This window comes from Astatotilapia calliptera, chromosome 4 (genome assembly GCF_900246225.1).
Source record: "Astatotilapia calliptera chromosome 4, fAstCal1.2, whole genome shotgun sequence".
Lineage (NCBI taxonomy): Eukaryota > Metazoa > Chordata > Actinopteri > Cichliformes > Cichlidae > Astatotilapia > Astatotilapia calliptera.
This window is the reverse complement of record NC_039305.1, coordinates 18720427-18742557: the sequence shown is the minus strand read 5'-3', so window position 1 is coordinate 18742557 and position 22131 is coordinate 18720427. Positions and strand designations below refer to the sequence as shown.

The window sequence follows — 22131 nt, the reverse complement described above, 5'->3', positions numbered from 1 at the left end:
TGAATCTTACTTTATTGCAAATGATTTAATGACACAGCTCTGCAATGGTTAGCACTACTGTGGTTAGCACAGCAAGAAGAAGTGTACTTTAATGTAATTTATTTAAGCACCGTTCATAAACCTAATTTAAACTCAACGCTTCAGTGTTCACACCTGGAAGCTGTCATGTATGACCTGTCGCTTTCATACTGTATGAACGTGTCACACACAGTTGTTTTTGCCATCATTTGTTTACAGTTTTGCTTTGACATGCTTGAAAAGAGCTTCCTGATGAGGTGTTAAATAATGGGTTATATTTTCATATTTGGATAAAAGGATCTGAAGCACCGTCACTGTCTCCATTTTCATTGCATGCATGACCTTTTTTTAAATCTTTGTTTTAAAAACAGATGTCAAACATGCAGGACAGAAAAGTGTCATGTAGGCTTTTAAATTTCTATTGTTAAGTGCACCACCCAGTGTTACAACAAATACAGGAAATTAAATCACTGAAACTGTTCAAACATTGTATGATCTTGTAGCTCAACAGCTCAAATCTAACCTTATGGTGATATTTACAGTAATCTTATACTGATGAAGAGCAAACATTAAAACTGGAGTATTGGGAAATACAGCTATAAATTGGTTTCTAGATGAAGAACTGATCTATATACAATAACCCACATCTGATATCAAAGATTTGGCTCCTTGTTAAATTGCTGTTTAGTTGGCTGCCATTGTAATGGAGTGTGTGGTAAAGAGGATTTTAAATAGGATTTAAACCTCTGAATCTCTTGTTTGAAATACCTTTTTAAAAAAGTTGTGATGCTGTATAAAATGTAAAAGGAAAAACAGAATGCAGTTGTTTGCATGTTAAATAAAATGATATTTTGTTCACAGTAAATATATCAGATGTTTAAACTGAGACATTTTAGTTTTTAAACCAAAGCAAATGTTGTTCATGAGCTCAGAACCCCAGGCCTAAATCTTGATTAAACTATATTAATGGTGGGTGGGTTGGTTTTTTTGGGGGGGGTTTTAAAACAGCTAAAAGGCTTGAGCACTGAGGGACATGGTTAAGTGTATTACATTCATAGATTCTCAAAGATGCTAATCTGAAATTGAATCGAATCTAAGGCTAATTTGATTTATTAGAACAGACATGGTAAGAGCTGCCATCCCATCTCCATCATGGATACAGTGTTTTATATGAATGTACTAAGGAAGCTATTAACAACTTTTTCCAACTCTATCTTCTCTGCATCACATGTTAGCCAAGGTTAGCAAGACAAAACTCATCTCTTACAATGTTAAAGCACCGAAGCTCATTTACTTGCAAATGCTAGCCATGTTTGCATAAGAAGCGCAGGTCGTAACTGATTTCAGAACAGTAAAGCTGAGCCAGTGCCAACTTTCCTTGCACTCTGGTCTGCCCTCAATTTTATCTATAATGCTCATGCGCAAACCACCAGAAAAAATCCGCTGGTCTCTCAGCTTGCCCAGCTCCGGTCAATATTCAACAGGAGATGGACACACCTGTATTACAGAGAGAGCTATTAGACTGAAATAATCACAGCTTTCAGCAACAAAGCTGGCTAGGGGCCACAACATGGCAGAAATGTAAAGGCTGAATGCACATATTAATTGAAAGGCCAGGAGCTTTATGACTGTGCTGTCTGAGATGAAAGAGATGTTATTTTGGTGTATATACATATATGTCTATTTTTAGATTTGACAAAGCAAGCATTACTTTCCTTGTAATGTGACCAAAAGATTCTGAGAATCTAGGGAGCTCTCTGTGCACATGTGACAAGGATGAACATTAATACTGGATGATGATTGCTGGGCCCTCAGATGGCGCTACCCAGTGGCTGATTTAGAAAATTGTACATGGGTGGACAAAGGAGGAGCAACAGGTCTAGGCAGAGTGGCAGATACCTCTTCAGTGAAGTATGTGAAAATCCCCAGTATGTAAATGGAGTCAACAAAATATCCACAAACACACTTTAAAACTATTTATTGTATCATTATCTCTTCTAAGAAAACAAAGGTTTTGGACAAACAATTAGTTTATATAATGGCTCTACAGCTGGGGGCAGTTGCCCCTCTTTAGAGGGGAACTGGACTGAGGCTAAGTCAAAAATCTGATTTTTATTTATTTATTTATTTATTTCATTTCTTTGAAAAACATGATGTTGCATTCTCTGGACTAAAGAGTCCACCCAGCTTGTTATCAGCGCTCACTGGACTGGACTTGTTGCACAGGTGGCATCTATCACTATCAATTTGCTGAGCTGCTGAGAGCGACCCAGTCTTTCACCATTGTTTGTAGGAGCATTCTACATGCCTAAGCGCTTGATTTTATACCTGATTTAAATTATTTAGATGGGTGAGTGAATAATTTTGGCAATATAATGTATTTCTGCAAAACAAATCACAAGTGCTAAAGCACAGATATGTTTGGGAAAGGTCAGTGTAATGAACAAAGGATTTAAGAGGCAGACTTTTGAAATAAGGAAAGAACGTTTTCACAATATTCAAATTTTGGAGCTCCACTAGTAGACTATATGCCACCTTTCGGTTGTCCCTAGAGTCTAAGAAAGACAAGCAGGGATAATAGCTTGTTCAATTTTTCACAAACTTGAGAAGTTAGCAAATACTGAGATATCAGATTGTGACAGTTTATTGATTAGGATATCTATCACATAGCCTAAATTTTTCTCAGCTGTCCCTAGCTTGATTCCTGGCTGGTTTTACTTTAAAAGCATGTTATTTATCCCTCTTCACTCTCTCAATATTCCCTGTCTTCTCCCTCTATGATGAGAAAAACAAAAATCTCCAGTAAAGTTTAAGCTTTTAAATGGAATGATTAAAGTGGAATTTTTGACTAAACATTTTATTTAAAATTTGAAACTAATGTGTAATAAAATGATTACATGAAAGTAAATATGTTGCAAAAAAAATATTATGTTTATAGTATTAGACTTGCTCTCAGACCTTTTGACCCAATATATATTTTACACTATTCTACTGTTACATTCCCATGTAGATGGCAAGCTATTCTTCAGATGTGGAGTACAAGCATTGCTTGCGCAAAACAAATCGTCTTCCAACATGATGGCTGCTGCCCCCTTGTGGACCACGAAGGTATTGCTTTAGGCCAATCCTATAATGAATACATAGAAGAAAGAAAGAAAGACCTTTAACAAGCGCATTTATTCATATCACAATTCAATAATACAAACAAACGCTCACAAAATCAAAGGAAACATCACAATAAACCACCCAAACCCACACACACTTAGGTCCACGTGTAGTTAGCAAAACAAATACACTAAATAATAATAGTACTCTAAAAACGCAAAACAAGTGCACCATCCTCCCTCAATGAACATAAAACATTTTGAATACACCACAAATCTGTAAACATATGTAGATTACAAGTTACACTATAAAAAGCATGCTCCACTTTCAATCTTGATGCAACTAACCCCTTAAAACTAAGTGCTGCATCAGTCCAACCCTGTCCAAGCATTTTATTCTTCCTTGTTTTCCAAATTGCTAACTTAGCCATACCAAGAAGGAAACTGATTAAGACATGAGCCTTCTTTTTAGAAGCTCTGTACTTAAGACTAAAAACAAAAAAACAGCAATAGAAAAACGCTCACCCAGGGCTTCCACCCATTCCTGCAATAAACTAAACAGGCTTTTTAACCTTACACAGGACAAAAACAAGTGTTCCAGTGACTCCTGTTGTTCACAAAACAGACATCCACCCCTAGTCGGGTCAAAGCTCTGTGTCTGTTCGTAGCTATCAATCCATGTATAATCCTCCACTGGAGGTCACCCACCCGTTTCTCAGCGGGTGGCTTATACAGGACCCTCCATCTGCCCTTCGGGGCAAGGTCTGAACCAAAAACCTGAGTCCACCTCGACTCCCTGACCCCTGCTAGAGAGCACAAGTTCAGCACCTTGACACAACTTTGATACAGGTGCTTCTTCCCACATGAACTGAGAACACCCAACACCGGTGTTCTCAAAGAGAGAAGCAGTCCATCCTCCTCATGCCAGCCATCAAAAGCTGGCACAGTTGAAAGTACTGGAAATACGTACTCATATCCATTATGCCACTGGTCAGCCAGATTGCAGCGTCCAGCAAATACTTTCAGTGACACGGGTAAGGACTCCCAGACCTCTTCAAGGATCCTCTTTAAGATCCTGGTGGACTTGATGTTAGTAAGGTCGCACATCCTTTCTATCGATAGTCTTGCGAGGTGACCCAGTTTCACAATCCCAGCTTGAATGAACTTGGTCCTTATTCCAGGTAATGACATCAAACAATCCCGTACAAAAAAGTCATTGTGAAACAATGGTTCCTCAAAAAGCCACAGGCCAGGTCTAGGGTCAGGGTCACAGAAAATCTTCAGCGTTTTCCAAGCATCCAACACTGAACGATAAAAAGGTGTTAAACCCGTCATCTCAAGCTCTGAAGAAAGAAAGAAAGAAAGAAAGAAAGAAAGAAAGAAAGAAAGAAAGAAAGAAAGAAAGAAACTGATTTTATATAGGATTGAGGTCCTGAGACTGTCTAGGGCAGCGGTCCCCAACCCCTGGGCCTCGGACCGGTACCGGTCCGTGAGTCGTTTGGTGCCAGGCTGCGAGAGCTGAGGCTCAGGTGTGAAATGTATGGTTTTCAGGGTTTTTATCGGTTTTCAGTGTTATTTTGTTATCGTTTTTATCGTTTACTCAGTTTTCCTTGGTCTTTTCACGTGTGTTATGAATAAATTTCTTTTTTTCGGTACCGGTACTAGTTTTATTTTGTTGTATTTATCCACGACACCTTAAAGGCCGGTCCATGAAAATATTGTCGGGCATAAACCGGTCCGTGGCGCAAAAAAGGTTAGGGACCGCTGGTCTAGGGCATTCCATGACACTAATGTGTTTCTTCTTTAGCCACTCCTTTGCTACCTTGGTGTTATGTTTTGATGACTGTCATGCTGGAAATTGCAATTAATTGTGGCAATGGCTAGTGTGTAGCTCGGGAATGCTTTCGTTTTTCTGGGATTTAAGTGATGCCTCACTGATGTAAAGTAATGCATTGCCTGATAAATTTGAAATGCAATGTAGATATCTGATACTGAATGAAGACATTAATAATGCATGACCAGAACAAAATGCAAGGCAGCCGTAATGCATCAGCTTATTCTCGTGTACTACAATTATCAGAAAACTGAATACTCCACTCATTAAGACAGGAAATGCTTTGTTATGATTTTGTTTCAGCAAAAAAAAGAAAAAGAAAAAGAAATTAAAATTTAAAAAAAAAAAATCCAATTTTAAATGGCAAATAAAATGTTACAATTAAAGAGCAGATGACTTACTGCCAGACATGATGTGCTGTGTTATAAAAAGTTGCTTAATGCGGTATGACAGACTTCCTATCTCTGTCCTTGCGGCAGCAGATCAGAATCATTCTGTTGTGTTCCTAACCTCTTACTTTTGGGTGTGATCACCATCTCTTTCATCGTATTTGCATTCAGAGACAAATCTCCCAGACCACACAGTTTTTCCTTAGGTGTTATGATCTGCAGTTGAGACTCTGAGGTGTACAAAGTGAACACGGTGGAGGCACTGTCCCCTGTGGAGCTACTGTACAACAGATCACCAAAGCAAACAGAGTACTCTCCAATCACAATTCCTGTGGTCTACAGTGGCTTGCAAAAATATTCGGCCCCCTTGAACTTTTCCACATTTTGTCACATTACAGCCACAAACATGAATCAATTTTATTGGAATTCCACGTGAAAGACCAACACAAAGTGGTGTACATGTGAGAAGTGGAACTAAAATCATACATGATTCCAAACATTTTTTACAAATAAATAATTGAAAAGTGGGGTATGCGTAATTATTCAGCCCCCTGAGTAGAACTTTGTAGAACCACCTTTTGCTGCAATTCCAGCTGCCAGTCTTTTAGGGTATGTCTCTACCAGCTTTGCACAGAGACTGAAATCCTTGCCCATTCTTCTTTGCAAAACAGCTCCAGCTCAGTCAGATTAGATGGACAGCGTCTGTAAACAGCAGTTTTCAGATCTTGTCACAGATTCTCGATTGGATTTAGATCTGGACTTTGACTGGGCCATTCTAACACATGGATATGGTTTGTTTTAAACCATTCCACTGTTGCCCTGGCTTTATGTTTAGGGTCGTTGTCTTGCTGGAAGGTGAACCTCGGCCCCAGTCTCAAGTCTTTTGCAGACTCCAAGATGTTTTCTTCCAAGATTGCCCTGTATTTGGCTCCATCCATCTTCCCATTAACTCTGACCAGCTTCCCTGTCCCTGCTGAAGAGAAGCACCCCCAGAGCATGATGCTGCCACCACCATGTTTGACAGTGGGGATGTTGTGTTCAGAGTGATGTGCAGTGTTACCGTAGTTTTCCACCACACATAGCGTTTTGCATTTTGGCCAAAAAGTTCCATTTTGGTCTCATCTAACCAGAGCACCTTCTTCCACATGTTCTTATGGCTTTCTGTTAACAATGGCTTTCTTCTTGCCACTCTTCCATAAAGGCCAACTTTGTGCAGTGCACGACTAGTAGTGGTCCTATGGACAGATTCCCCCACCTGAGCTGTAGATCTCTGCAGCTCGTCCAGAGTCACCATGGGCCTCTTGGCTGCATGTCTGATCAGCGCTCTCCTTGTTCGGCCTGTGAGTTTAGGTGGACGTCCTTGTCTTGGTAGGTTTACAGTTGTGCCATACTCCTTCCATTTCTGAATGACCGCTTGAACAGTGCTCCGTGGGATGTTCAAGGCTTGGGAAATCTTTTTGTAGCCTAAGCCTGCTTTAAATTTCTCAATAACTTTATCCCTGACCTGTCTGGTGTGTTCTTTGGACTTCATGGTGCTGTTGCTCCCAGTATTCTCTTAGACAACCTCTGAGACCGTCACAGAGCAGTGGATTTGTACTGACATTAGATTACACACAGATGCACTCTATTTAGTCATTAGCACTCATCAGGCAATGTCTATGGGCAACTGACTGCACTCAGACCAAAGGGGGCTGAATAATTATGCACACCCCACTTTGCAGTTATTTATTTGTAAAAAATGTTTGGAATCATGTATGATTTTAGTTCCACTTCTCACGTGTACACCACTTTTTATTGGTCTTTCACGTGCAATTCCAATAAAATTGATTCATGTTTGTGGCTGTAATGTGACAAAATGAGGGAAAGTTCAAGGGGGCCGAATACTTTTGCAAGCCACTGTATATGTCAGGTAGTCAGTAATCCAGAAGATGGTGGATGTCTTTGCTTATTTTTCCAGTAGATTCTTAGGCTACGTTCACACTGCAGGCGAAAGCGCATCAAATCCGATTTTTTTGACCCTATGCGACCCATATCCGATCATGGTATGACAGTGTGAACGGCACAAATCCGATATTTTCAAATCCGATCTGGGTCACTTTCGTATGTGGTACTGAATCCGATACATATCTGATGTTTTAGAAAGCGACTGCTGTTTGAACGGTCATGTCGCATTAAATTCATCTTTTACGTCACTGACACAAAAAAGACACCAATTATCAGCTCCGGAGAAGACATCGCGAACGCTTCCTGGCCATCCAGTGTAGATGTTAGTCAAACTGTTGGGAAGACAACATGAATATTTTATTTGTACTGTATAATCTGCAGATTCTGACAGAAATCTGCAGCTATCCTTTGAAGCACCGCTCCTCTAAAACAGCAATAAGGATAATTATTAGGTTATGTACATTATTATGTAAATAACTAACTTCAAGCAAAAATTGGGAAACGTAAAGTCCGAAGTCTTTATATTAAGGGCCATCAGTCAAACAATGTTGTTTGGTCTGGGTCTAAACACAGCTCGTTGTGTGACGTCTTCTTTTGCGCATGCGGGCCGCTTTGAGCGTTCACACTAGATGTCATGGCCAGGCGGATCAGCTGCACGCTGATCAGCCCTCTCTGTCTCTCTTCCTCTTCTCTCTCGCCGGGGCGGAACTCACTGTGGGTTCATGCCCTTGGCCCACGCCCTCGGGAGATGAGACCCAGGTGTCTCATTAAGGGGAGCAGCATTTAAGCCAGGAGGTGACTGCTGTTCGTCGCTGGATCGTTGTCTACCACGCAACCTCTTGGATTTTTCCCCGTGTGTTTCCCGTGTGGCAGTGTTGGAGTGTGAACCTGTGATCGTGTGAGTGGATATTCTGAAGAACGTATGCTTTCCCTTGGACTTCCCTGGAGACCCCTTCTTCCCCCACTCAGCTGTATATAACACCCCCCTGCACATTCTTGTATATACACCTGGTGACTTGTAAATAAACTCTTCTTGTAAGCATCAGTACCGGAGTCCTGCGCTTGAGTCCTCCTTCCAACCGTAACAATAACGATCCAGCCATCATGGACTCAGCGGACTCAAACCCCACCCAGCAACCCGTCCTCACCCCGGAGGCAATTCTGGAACGCCACGAACACATGCTTCGGCACATAAATCAACAACTGGCCGCACTCACTCAAGCCCTCGCTCAACGTCTACCGTCGGTAAGCCCACCCTCACCCCCTCCGTCTGTTTCTCCTCAGCTATCGGCTCCCAGTCCCTCTGCAGCCGCTCCGCCTGTTTCCCCCACGCCGGCCTCCACAGAACCACCGGAGCGATCGTTACCAGCACCGGAGCCTTTCTCGGGTGAGTTCGAGAAATGTGGTGGATTTTTGACTCAGATCACACTACAATTCCGTCAGTTACGAAGAACATATGAGACAGATGGGGCCAAAATCGCCTTTATGGTTCAACTATTACGCGGGCACGCATTAAACTGGGCGCAAGCTGTTTTGAGAACAGCCCCGGACATTTCTTATGAGGACTTCCTCACCAAATTTAAGAGTGTTTTTGAAAGAGGCACCGGAGCGGAGGCGGCTGCCCACAGACTGTTAAATTTGAAGCAGGGGAGGCGGAGTATGGCGGATTTTTCGGTCGAATTCTGGACCTTGGCCGAAGAGACTGGCTGGGGGCAGTCGGCATTGATAAGTACTCTCCTGAATAATGTTTGTGATGAGTTAAAGAGAGAACTGATGATGAGAGATGTTCCTAAGACCTTGTCTGATGTGATTACGCTGTGTGTGAAGTTGGATGAGCACCTACGGGCGCGTCGGGGAATCGGAAACTACATTTCCCAGAGGCCCCCGGGGCGCATGGAGACGTCAGGTGGGGGCGCGCCTAGCGGCAGTCACTCGTTGGACAGCACGGAAGAAAGTGAACAGCCCATGCAACTGGGCCGCTCCAGTCTGTCGCCCGAGGAGCGGTATCGTCGCTGGAGGGCCGGTGAGTGCTATTATTGTAGCCGCAAGGGCCATATTGCCATGGATTGCCAGGCGCGGCTAAAAGACAGCGCCCGCCGGTAGTGAGGAGTGTACGGGTGGGCGAGGTCTCATGTTCTCAGTCTCCTCCTCGTCTCATGATTGCGGCTAAGCTAACGGTTCGTCTCAGGACTCATTCTCTCGACGCTCTGATTGATTCCGGGGCAGAACAGAATTTTATTGATGCCTCGCTGGCACTGAAGTTAGGTTTTAGCACGGAGCCTCTGTCTCATTCACTCCAAGTCACAGCCCTTAGTGGCCAGCGTCTTCCAGACATTACTCATGTCACAGAACCGATTTCCCTGTCTCTTTCCGGCAATCATGTTGAAACCATACAGTTGTACGTCTTTAAGGCCCCACTCATTCCACTAGTCTTGGGCTATCCCTGGCTATGTCAACATAACCCTGTGATTGATTGGAGGCAAAAGAGTATTTCGGGGTGGGGGGAGGAGTGTCACATGTCCTGTTTAAAAGCCGCCACCCCCGCCACGAACCTACCACCCAATAAAACTATTTCAGAACCGCCTGATCTGTCCTCCATACCGTCTGACTATCACGACCTGGCGCAAGTGTTTTGTAAAGATAAGGCACGCTCTCTTCCCCCTCACCGGCCGTACGATTGTGGGATTGACCTCCTCCCAGGCGCGCCGCTTCCGACCAGTAGCCTGTCTCGACCGGAGCGGGAAAGCATGGAAAATTACATCAATGAGTCACTTGCCGCTGGTCTCATTCGCCCCTCGTCCTCACCTGTTGCTGCTGGTTTCTTTTTTGTCACCAAAAAAGATAAAAGTTTACGGCCCTGTATTGACTATCGCGGCCTCAACGCCATCACAGTTAAAAACAAGTATCCCCTCCCTCTGCTGAGTTCCGCGTTCGAGCTGCTTCAGGGTGCCACCATCTTCACAAAGTTGGACCTGCGCAACGCCTACCATCTGGTGAGGATTAGGGAGGGAGACGAGTGGAAGACGGCTTTCAATACTCACCTGGGCCATTTCGAATATCTTGTGATGCCTTTTGGTCTCACCAATGCTCCAGCTGTGTTTCAGGCTCTCGTGAATGACGTGCTCCGAGATTTCATCGACCATTTCGTTTTCATTTACTTGGATGACATCCTCATCTTCTCCCAGTCTGTCGCCGACCACCGACGCCATGTCAGGCAAGTGCTTCAGCGTCTCCTCGAAAATCGTCTCTTTGTTAAAGGGGAGAAGTGTGAGTTTCATGTCTCAACTGTTTCCTTCCTGGGCCACGTCATCGATCGGGGTAACCTCAAGACCGATCCCGCAAAGGTTCAAGCCGTTGTTGACTGGCCGACCCCCTCTAACCGTAAACAGCTTCAAAGCTTTCTGGGGTTCGCGAACTTTTATCGGCGCTTTGTTCGCAACTATAGTAAACTGGTCCTGCCTCTGACCCGTCTTACTTCTCCCAAGGTTCCCTTCTGCTGGGATGAGCTGGCTCAACGTGCATTTGCCCATCTGAAGGACCGCTTTGCCCATTCTCGTCCAACCCGATCTCGACCGGCAGTTCGTTGTGGAGGTGGATGCCTCGGACGCTGGAGTGGGGGCGGTGCTTTCCCAGCAGCAAGGAGGTAAGCTGCATCCCTGTGCCTACTTTTCACGCCGTCTCACCTCTGCAGAGAGCAACTATGATGTGGGAGATCGAGAGCTACTAGCCATCAAGCTAGCCCTGGAGGAGTGGCGCCATTGGTTAGAGGGTGCTGCCCAGCCGTTTGTGGTCTGGACCGATCACAAGAACTTGGAGTACATTCGATCGGCAAAACGCCTCAACGCCAGGCAAGCCAGGTGGGCCCTGTTTTTCACTAGATTCCAGTTTACGATCACTTACAGACCCGGTTCCCGTAATGTCAAGCCAGACGCCCTCTCACGCCAATTCGCCGCCTCCGAAGACGCAGCTCGGGACTCTCCCATTCTACCGCCCACCTGTGTAGTCGGGGCCCTGACCTGGGAGATCGAGTCGGCTATTCGAGAGGCTCAGCGGACAGAACCGGACCCCGGAATGGGCCCTCCAGGGTTGCTCTTCGTCCCCTCCTCAGTAAGGTCACGAGTGTTACATTGGGCTCATACTGCCAGATTCACCTGCCACCCGGGGGTCCACCGCACTATTACCTTCCTCCAACGTTTCGCCTGGTGGCCTTCCCTTGCCAAAGACGTCCGCGAGTATATTTCCGCATGCTCGACCTGCGCTCAAAACAAGAGTGTCCATCAACCACCCTCTGGCCTCCTTTACCCTCTGCCGACTCCGAGCCGCCCTTGGTCACACATCGCTGTTGACGTCATCACTGGTCTGCCCGTCTCGTCAGGTAACTCTGTGATTCTCACCATTGTGGACCGCTTCTCCAAAGCTGCTCATTTTGTCGCCCTCCCTAAGCTCCCCACTGCTCTAGAGACCGCCCGGCTGCTAGCTGACCACGTGTTTCGCCTCCATGGCATCCCCACGGACATTGTGTCAGACAGAGGACCGCAGTTCACGTCGCGTGTATGGAAGGAGTTCTGCAGTGCCCTCGGAGCTCAGGTCAGTCTCTCCTCTGGTTTCCACCCGCAGACGAATGGCCAAACAGAGCGTGCCAACCAGGAGCTCGAAGCAGCTCTCCGGTGCCTGGTCTCCACTAACCAGTCAACTTGGAGCGAGCAACTGTCATGGATTGAGTATGCTCATAATAGCCTTACCTCCTCTGCCACCGGTGTGTCCCCTTTCGAGGCGTCCTTGGGCTATCAACCGCCACTCTTCCCAGCCGTCGAGGGTGAGCACTTTGTTCCCTCTGTCCAACAGCATCTTCGGAGGTGTCGGCGCGCCTGGAGAGCGACTCGGGCCTCCCTTCTCCGCACGGTGGAACGCAATAAGCGCCTGGCGGATCGCCACCGGACCCCTGCTCCCACCTACACACCTGGACAAAAGGTTTGGCTGTCTACCAGATTCATCCCCCTCAGGTCTGAGTCCAAGAAACTGTCTCCCACTTTCATCGGTCCCTTTGAGGTCGACTCTGTGATTAACCCTGTCTCTGTCCGCCTTCGCCTGCCCCGGAATATGAGGATCCATAACTCCTTCCACGTGTCGCAAGTGAAGCCGTGTCTCTCTAGTCCTCTGTGCCCTCCTTCCGGACCCCCTCCACCCGCCCGGGTCATTGATGGCCACCCGGCTTTCACCGTTTCGCGGATCATGGATGTCCGGCGCCGGGGGCGCGGTCTGCAGTATCTCGTGGATTGGGAGGGCTACGGGATGGAGGAGCGTTCTTGGATCCCGCGGGCGGCCCTCTTGGATCGGGGTGTGGTGCGGGCGTTCCATGCGGCTCACCCTGACAAGCCTGGGGGTCGCCGGGAGGCTCCCGTCGGGGGGGGGGGGGGGGGGGGGGGGGTACTGTCACGGCCAGGCGGATCAGCTGCACGCTGATCAGCCCTCTCTGTTTCTCTTCCTCTTCTCTCTCGCCGGGGCGGTACTCACTGTGGGTTCATGCCCTTGGCCCACGCCCTCGGGAGATGAGACCCAGGTGTCTCATTAAGGGGAGCAGCATTTAAGCCAGGAGGTGACTGCTGTTCGTCGCTGGATCGTTGTCTACCACGCAACCTCTTGGATTTTTCCCCGTGTGTTTCCCGTGTGGCAGTGTTGGAGTGTGAACCTGTGATCGTGTGAGTGGATATTCTGAAGAACGTATGCTTTCCCTTGGACTTCCCTGGAGACCCCTTCTTCCCCCACTCAGCTGTATATAACACCCCCCTGCACATTCTTGTATATACACCTGGTGACTTGTAAATAAACTCTTCTTGTAAGCATCAGTACCGGAGTCCTGCGCTTGAGTCCTCCTTCCAACCGTAACACTAGAGCGCGTTTGCTGTCGCATTTTATTTGTAGTGTGAACGAGCAGACAAAAAAAATCGGATTTGATCAAAAAATCGGAATTGAGCATTAAGACCTGCAGTGTGAACGTAGCCTTAGTAGCAGCTGAATTGTGTTAGGTGCATTTAAGGAACCAAAGAAGGTGATCCTCACAGTGTAGCCATTACTATCTAGATGGGAAAATAGTTTTTGCACTACTGTGACTGTTTCATCCACCCTCAATTTTGGTTGATATGCAAACTGCACAAGATATATTTTCATTTCTGGTGGGCTGAGATTAGTATTTTTATCTCCCGTGAGGAAGCTGTGGTTTGAACACAATTACTCAATAGTTATTAACCTCTGATGGTGTCAACTTCAGTACAGGAACCAGAATGGATGCTTTTCCACAACACCAGTATCTTCTCCTGCTTCAGACTCAGGTTGTAATTGTGACCCACCTATGCTCTCCAGTCTGCCCTCTAGCTGTCTGTCACCTTAAACCCAGTGATTTTATTTATTCCACTCAAGACATCCCTTGTTTTAAGCCCCCAGATTCCTCTTGTATGAGTTTTTGGATTTCCTCAGTTTCACCCTAAGGCCATGCTGCACTCTCATCAGTTCTTCCCCATCTCCAGACCTAGAGAGTAAATTCTTTATGAGCACATATTATAATTTTTTAATAGGCCGCAAACGCCAACATTTTGAGTCACTTCCATAAAACAACCACGAGAGGGCAGTCTTTAACTGCTATCTAGCATTTTGTCACAGGGGACCAGAAACAACTTTGAATTTACCGAGGTTAAAATTGACCTCTACCTTTAATGCGGGAGCACAGAAAAATGATTGCAGGAGCAGTCATTTTTACACACAGTCTGCTCAAAGTCTGAGCAGAAAATAAAGCTCAAATCACTTCACAATTCATCTGGTAGGTGATTTTCTCAAACTTGTGTAGCTTTTAGATGATGTAGATGTTTAGTCCAGATAAGTCTACATCTAATCTGGACTTTCTGTCTCGTTCTCCCTCTCCTAGTTTTCTCGCTTCTCTTTGGTAGATTTGTTTAGGGTTTTCAGTCTATGTATTACCTGTTTTACTAACACTGAGAGTTAATGCAAATGCAACATTTGACAATTATCTCCAGGACTTTTACTTGCTTACTCTGTAAAGAGATAAAGGGAAAGTCCCACAAGTGTCTGTGAAACAGCTTTTGGGGGAATTATAATTGATCTCCTAAAAATAAATCACTGTGTATAAATAATGCCTCTTCAGCTTTTTTTTTACGATTTTGTTGAAGGCCTCAAACTAAACTGAAATAACCAAAATGTTGTCAACTTTCAAAAATGTGTCAGCCTAAGTCTATTTTTCCAAGTAAGAACATGTTTCAGGGGTTCAGACCTATCATTATCGAGAATTTATGTTTTAGTGAGAGGCATTCTCAAGAAAAAACAATCACCTGCATGCCAGAAATTGCTTAGGAATTACGCAGCTCGAGATTCAAAGTCTTCGCGTTTCCTTCATGACCCAAAAATCTTATGTAGCACATCTTTAAACCGGTACAGTATACAGTAATTTTTAAAGGTTTAAACTTCTCATATTTATGTTATATTTCATGTAGACCGCTCTGGCACTGAAAAGGGAAGCGGGCACACTGCGGTTTCTGATCACCCCATAATGTAGCAGAGTGAGTTTCATTGTCCAAATATGGTCTGAAGGAAGCAGCAAGCACTGACGCAATCTGGTGTTGTTACTTTAAATGGCTTCAGGAAAGCAGGGCTCCCATTCACGTCATGGGTTTTCCTTTGCGCTGGCCCACTACAGCCGGATGAACTAAATATGGGCATCTGTGTGTGCGTTTGTGTGTGTGTGTGAGAGAGAGCGCAACACACTCCACCTCCCATTTTTCTTTCTTCCTGCAAGAGGAAGCAACACCCTGGGGGGATGGGTGTCATTGGAGAACTCACAGACTGATTGGATTTAACCCTAGAAGTGAAACGTACCGGTAGTTCGTCTCTGGAGTAAAAATGTGACTGAAAAAACAAATAAACAAAAACGATTGAATTTATGCACTTCTTAGTAAATCTGCTACAGATTGCCTGCAAGCAGTAGAAGCTTGTTGAGTGCAAAAACACAGGTAAATAATTTCCTTAGGGAGAAATAATAATAATAATAATTATTATTATTATTATTATTGTTATTATTATTATTATTATTATTATTATTATTATTATAAAAAACCGCATTGTTGCAAATGAACAGTGTCATTAAAAGAGACACTATTGACTCTTTTAAAAAACACAGCCAGACTCCAATTTTTACATTTATTTATGAATTGGTACTAACTGATGTCAGAAAAGGGCCTTTTCAAGAAATTATTGTTTATTCTCTTTTCCATTAATTCACTTATGTGTTATATATCTCTACAAAGATCTCCAATAATGTATATACCTTGGACACTTCATAGACACTAATAACTGTATATAGGTTTATATCATGTGTAATTCATATTTATATTTTGATGGCTCATATTCACTTAGCGCGCTGTTTTACATTATTTTTTCATTATTTCTAGATACAATAAAGCTGACTTTGAATAATTTTAGATATTGTTTATCATAATAATCATCGCTGTTGATATTATTAGTAGTAGTTATCGTTGTTGTAGTAGTTTTATCACTGGGCGAGTTATTTTCTGCTTTGTGTGTGTGTTTTGCAGCTTACAGTAAATAGTCGAGCTTGTTGTGTATCTTCGAGGATTAAAATAGCTACAGTTGTCTAACCAGCTGGTGCACGGCTGTTTGAAACAGGAGTCCGGGTATGAGGCCGGTGGGCGGGCCTCTGTCGTGTGACGCTGCACTGAGTGACGTCAAAGAGGTGATAAATAGCTGTCTCGCGCTTCGTCCGTGTCTGTGTGAAGTCAGAGGGGAAAACACGGGATATACAAACCTTTTGACTGTTTGTCTGGGAGTAGTTTCAAAACAAGCCGTGACATGGAGGTCAGCGCAGAGGCCAAGAGGATCATGGTCGTGGCTTTGGGGAAACTGTACAGCTCCCGCACCCAGCGAGGGGGTCTCCGTCTTCACCGGAGTCTCCTGCTCACTCTGGTCATGAAATCTGCCCGGGACATCTATCATGCGGCCCAGGCGACAGCTCAAAGTGCCGCCCCGACATGTGAACCACAACACCCGGCTGTTAATGTGATAACCACAAGGCCAGCTGCCGCTCAGGGGCTCCAGAGTCCCGCTTCTCACCCAGCTGAAGAGTCACGGACCGCCGGTTCATCCACGGAGCTGCGCTGCGCGCCGCACGCGCACGACCACGCGGAAAACAAGGAGAATGTGTGCCCGTCCGGCCCCGCACAGCACTCCAGGAAAAGACGGGGCAAAGCGGCTGCTGAACCGGACTTTCTGCCCTGCAAGAAAGCAAAACTCGAGCAGGTGAACTGTCATCAGCAGCTCATTGTCAGCTCCGTTTTGAGTGACTATGTGAAGTGCAGTAGTGAACTGCGAACAGCCCCAACCCTCATTCCCGTGCAGACAGCCATCGCAGCGTGTTGAAGACCTGCTGAAATTAAAGGCAGTGAACTTTTTAAGGCCTGGATGTCTGGACGTGTCCATTTTGCAGGCTATACCTGCTCCAGGGACTGGCTTTGGATGGATGACCCAAGAGTCCCAGTCATGGCTGAGCAAGGAAGCCCCGGAGCATGCCCACCGTGGAGGTCTCAGTGACTTGTGATCTAATTTATGACCTCACCTGTTCAGAGGCGGGACTATCATTACGCCTTAAACTAGACTGTATGAATTGACTCTATGTACATTTTACACAAGTGTGTTTGGGGACCATGCTGTCAAAACAGCAAATGTACATTTTTACTGAAGTTTTGTTTGTTTGTTTTTTTTTTTTGCGGGGGGGGGGGGGGGGTGTAAAACCTTGAATGACTTTATCTACCTCAGTATTTATTAAACCTTTGGTATCTAATATGAATCTGAAGTCGTGTGTTGTTTATAATCTGTCATATCGTATCGTACAGATAGCACAGTGAGAGACCAAGGTGTTGTGTGTAATGGGTGGCAGGGTGGAGCGCTGTGAGGTGCAAGAAAACCGTGTGAAAGTTGGATGTGGGTGTGTGTTTGTCAGTCTGACAGGAAACTGGCTTGGGTGTTTTCCTCCCCCATGCCTCTTCCACCTCCAGGCTGATTTGCAGAACAAAAGCTGGGACAATTCCAAGGATGGGGGGCTCTAAAGAATGAGGAGGGGGAGGCTGTCAAGCCTTTTGACTGACCAAACAAGGAGAACAATCGGGGTCCTGTTGCCATCCAAGAACTACACTGCTGTTTTTTTGTTCACATTCGTATGCATTCCATACGCTCTAAACCTATAAACGTGGATAAAGCTCTTGGCTCTACTACTATTTGAGTGTTGCAGCAATTCACAATTATTTAAACAAATCAAATAATTAGACCTGTTTTTCAGACATTTCCAGATTATTATTTTTTAATCTGTATTTAAAGGTTTAAAAGGCTTATGATTGTTTAGCTCTACGGAAAGCAGTTTGTGAGTTTGTTATGTTTTTAAAACTCAGTATAAAAGTCACAGCATGAAGCAAGTACAACAGGGATTCACCCGCCGCTGTTTTTGTGTTGGGGGAAGGGGGTTAAGCCTGGAAAATAGAAGCAGGAATGTGGGGGAAGTGCCTGTGTGGCCTCCACGAGGCCTCAACTTGTGCAGCTTAGTCTTCCGGCTGAAACCGGAGGGCCCAGAGGGGCTGGGAGGAGTGGCCGGAACTGTCTCTACATGCCTGTGAAAATACACATCAGACACATGAAACTTTTAAGTGCATGTGTGTGGCTTTTCCAGTGCAGACTGCTTCTTTACTCCACCTTCACACTTTTTTTTTTGTCCACACACAAGCTCATTTGGAATTTACATGCTGACAAACTCAAGTCTTCTTCGTGGGGAAGCATAAAGGAACTTATTTATTATATACTTCAGAACTGAAATACAAAATACAGGGGAAAAATAATTCCAATTAGACCAATTAAAGCAACTCAGATGACTCTGTCCCTTAATCAACCCTGATATTTAAAGGTTTGTAAATCTTATATTTTAAGACACCAAATATGTCAAATCACTGTCACATCAGAGACCAACCTCTCCATGATTATCCACCATCCTGCAGCACTCAATACTTGTTGCTTTGACAACATCTTCAGCTAAATTAGATCTGACTGCTGTGTTAAAATGAGGAAGCTAAATGAGCTGACTGAGCCTTTTCAGGCAGATGTGTCAGCGAGCCTCAGCATAGTGTTGCAGAATGGAGGAGGCCTGTTTAATTACAATTCATTTTTATGCTGAGCAAATCATCATATTGGGTGTGATTATTATGATTACTGAGAATATTGTAGCTGACAGGCATCTGAAGTCTTTACGTTTCACCAGTGAATCGCGTGAATTTCAACAAAACACGTGTTCCTGAACACGTGACTGCTGACTGCCCTTACACTGCCCGGAAGGTTTCTGTGTCTGGTGTTTGTGCTCACACCAGTTGCTGCTGATGGTAAAAGCAAATATGGTTTAATACCACAGTTTTCTTAAATTCTCGAAGGAGGGGAAAAAAAAGAATGAAAACAAACAACAACAAAAAAAGAGAGTAACTGGATTTTATCCATTAGTATGTGAGCAACCCTGATCCAATTTTCATGCAATCATGAGAGCACTTTAAAAGGAGCTGGCCATTTTACTGCGCTTCTCAACTTTTCCAAAGTAATCTCCAAAAAGATAGCAGGGTCACTGACAATCTCTCTGTTCTCTGACTACTTCATAAAAGTCAAAATGTGTAATTAAAGTGTAAAGGTGAAAATTGTAGCATCATCAGTTCTGCAACCTCCAGATCAGGGTCCTCTCTTTTTGTCAGTAAATGGATTGCATTTATATAGTGCTTTTTTGGGCACCCAAAGCGCTTTACAATTCCACTATTCATTCACTCTCACATTCATGCACTGGTGGAGGTAAGCTACAGTTGTAGCCACAGCTGCCCTGGGGCAGACTGACAGAAGCGAGGCTGCCATATCGCGACGTCCGCCCCTCTGACCAACACCAGTAGGCGGTAGGGTAAAGTGTCTTGCCCAAGGACACAACGACCAGGACAGAGAGCCCAGGGATCGAACTGGCGACCTTCCGGTTACAGACGCGGTTCCCAACCCCCCGGTCGCCCAGTACTACAGTACAGTACAGTACTACCATCTCCAAACTCATCGCAACAACCATCGCAAACCCTTTTTATTTTGCTGCTATCCTTCTGTCATAAATCAGCCCTGACAGTCATCTCCAGCTACCCCACCCTGCCTGCAGTCTCTTCTTCACCTCTCTTGTGCACTGTCTGTGCTTCGGGTGACTGACCCCAGGTATTAAAACTTATCTGTCTTCACTACCTCTTCTCCTTTTATATTCACCTGTCTCCTTCTCATTTACACACATGTACTCTATCTTACCTCTACTGACTTTTTTTCCTTTTCTTTCCAAAGCATGCCTCCACCACCTGTCCAGGCTTTCCTCCACCTGTTCCCTACTCTCACTACTGATTAGAATCTAGTCTGTCAAGGTTGTAGTCCATAGAGACTCCTGCCTGACCTCATCTATCAATGTGTCCCATCACTACTGCAAACAAGAAGGGGCTCACAGCCAAGCCCTGATGTAATCCCACCCCCACCTTGAACCCATCTGTCATTCCTACAGCACACGTCACCACTGTTTCAGTGTCCTCATACATGTACTGCACCAGCCTCACAAACTTCAATTCCTCATAGTACCAAATATCCTCTCTTGGCACTTTTTGTTATACACTGTTAAAAAACTTTAAAGGAACACTTTGAAAACACATCAGATCCCAATGGGAAATATTTTGTTGGATAGCTATACTGATATGGACTGGGTAAAGTTTTAGGAATGAAAGGATACCAAAGTGATTAATGGAAATGAAAATTACCAACCTACAGAATCCTGAATTAAAAGACACCCTGAAAATTAGAGTGAAAAATGCTGCAGACTAGTCTACTGTGCCAAAATGTCATTGCAGCAACTCAAAATGGGTTAGGGCTAGCAGTTTATGTGGCTCCTGCCTGCTTTTATGCATGCCTGACAATGTAGGCTATGCTCCAAATGAGATGACGGATGATGTGCTGGGTTGCCAGTTTTGACAAATGCCAATTGGGCTCCTTGTTCCGGGCAGTGAGTACAGGGTCCACCAGATGATGTCTGGCCCTCAGGCAACCCTAATGAAGTCTGTTTTTGCTTGTTTAGTCATAGATATTTATAACAGTGGACTGAGACTTTTTTACCAGTATTCCTGTACTTCCTTCAATTCTGTGACTATCCCACATTTTCTTTGCTAATCCTTCATAAAGTTCTTCGTTTGGTAATACATTTACCTGCTATTTTATTAGGTATACATTGCTAACAAAGTGGTTTTGACTTAAGAGCTGTTCACAGATCTTGGTCCTTATCGACATGATTACATCATGCAGTTGCTGCAGATTTGTTAGCTGCACATCCATGATGTGAATATCTTGTTGCATCACAACCCAAAAGTGCTCTATTGGGATGAAATCTGGCCAAGTGATTATTTGAGTTTTGTGATATGGTGCATTACTCTGCTGTAAGCAGCCAGGAGAAAACGGATACACTGTGGTCATAAAGGGGTGGACATGCTCACCAACAATACTACAGGTAGGCTGCGGTGTTTAAACAATGGTCAGTTGGTACTAAGGGGCTCAAAGTGTGCCAAGGGAATATCCCCCACACCATTACACCATGACCACCAGCCTGAACTGTTAATACGAAGCAGGGTGGAGCCATGTTTTCATGGTGATTAGGCCAAATTCTCAGCCCTAAATCTTAATGCTGCAGCAGAAATCGAGACACATCAGAGCAAGCAGTTTTTTTCAATCTCTCATTGTCCAGTGTTTGTGAGTGGTGCGACTTGTAGCTTCAGTTACCTGTTCTTAGCTGACAGGTGTAGCACCTGGTGTGATCTTCTGCTGCTGTAGCCCATCTGCGTCAAGGTTCAACATGTTGTGCATTTAGAGATACTCTTTTGCATAGCTTGGTTGTAATGAATACTAATTTGAGTTACTCTCACTTTTCTATCAGCCCAAATCAGTCTGGCTATTCTCCTCTGACCTCTCACATCAACATTTTTACTCAGAGAACTGTCGCTCACCAGATACTTTCTCTTCTCCATAATGTTCTCTGTAAACCCTAAAGATGGTTATGTGATAAAATCACTGTGGACCAGGTGATTTAGGATCACTTAAATCACCTTTCTTCCCCATTTGGATTTTCAATTTGAACTTCAGCAGGTTTTCTTGACCACGTCAGCATACCTACACCGAGTTACTGCCATGTGACTGGCTGATGATATATTTCCATCATCCGTGGTTGACGTGCTGTACCTAATTGAGTGTATTTCTTTAAAGTGATTATAAAAAGCAGAGTAAAAGTATATATATATATATAAAACATGTGCTTACTTTCACCATGACTGCAAATCCTTTTTGTAATAAAAAATAAACCAGTTGTTAGCTGTTTTTTTGTGATAATACTACACAAAGGTAATGTGGCCAAGAAATATGAGTACAGTTTTAAAGTTCATGTGTGGCCTTCACTTTCTGTGAGTAATGCTTACAAGCGTTTATTTTTCTTGACTGACTGACAGGTGGAGGAAATGGACTGAGAAACCTATGCACTTTCCTAGGGCACACACACACACACACACACACACACACATGCAAATTCAAAGCTGAAGAAAACTTGGCGCACAAAAAAGAAATGACACAAAGCAGTATGCATTCTCTCTGGATTTTATTCTTTAGGAAGAGTTTCTGTTTGGAATTACAAAATGCACTGGTAGAAATAGCGGTGAGACTGGCTGAGAGTGTGACAGGTAAGAGCGTGAGAGAG

The 22131-nt window shown here is 44.5% G+C and overlaps 1 protein-coding gene across 1 annotated transcript; it reads left to right on the top strand.

Moving 5' to 3' along the window:
• The first annotated feature begins 16055 nt into the window (after positions 1–16055).
• ier2a (immediate early response 2a) lies at positions 16056–17078 on the top strand. Its single transcript, XM_026163707.1, has one exon. The coding sequence runs from the start codon at positions 16164–16166 to the stop codon at positions 16728–16730; it is 567 nt and encodes a 188-aa protein (XP_026019492.1). The 5' UTR covers positions 16056–16163; the 3' UTR covers positions 16731–17078.
• The last annotated feature ends 5053 nt before the right edge of the window (positions 17079–22131 follow it).

Excerpts from the sequence above, each read along its gene's own strand:
- ier2a (XM_026163707.1), top strand. The coding sequence starts at position 16,164 with ATGGAGGTCAGCGCAGAGGCCAAGAGGATCATGGTCGTGGCTTTGGGG.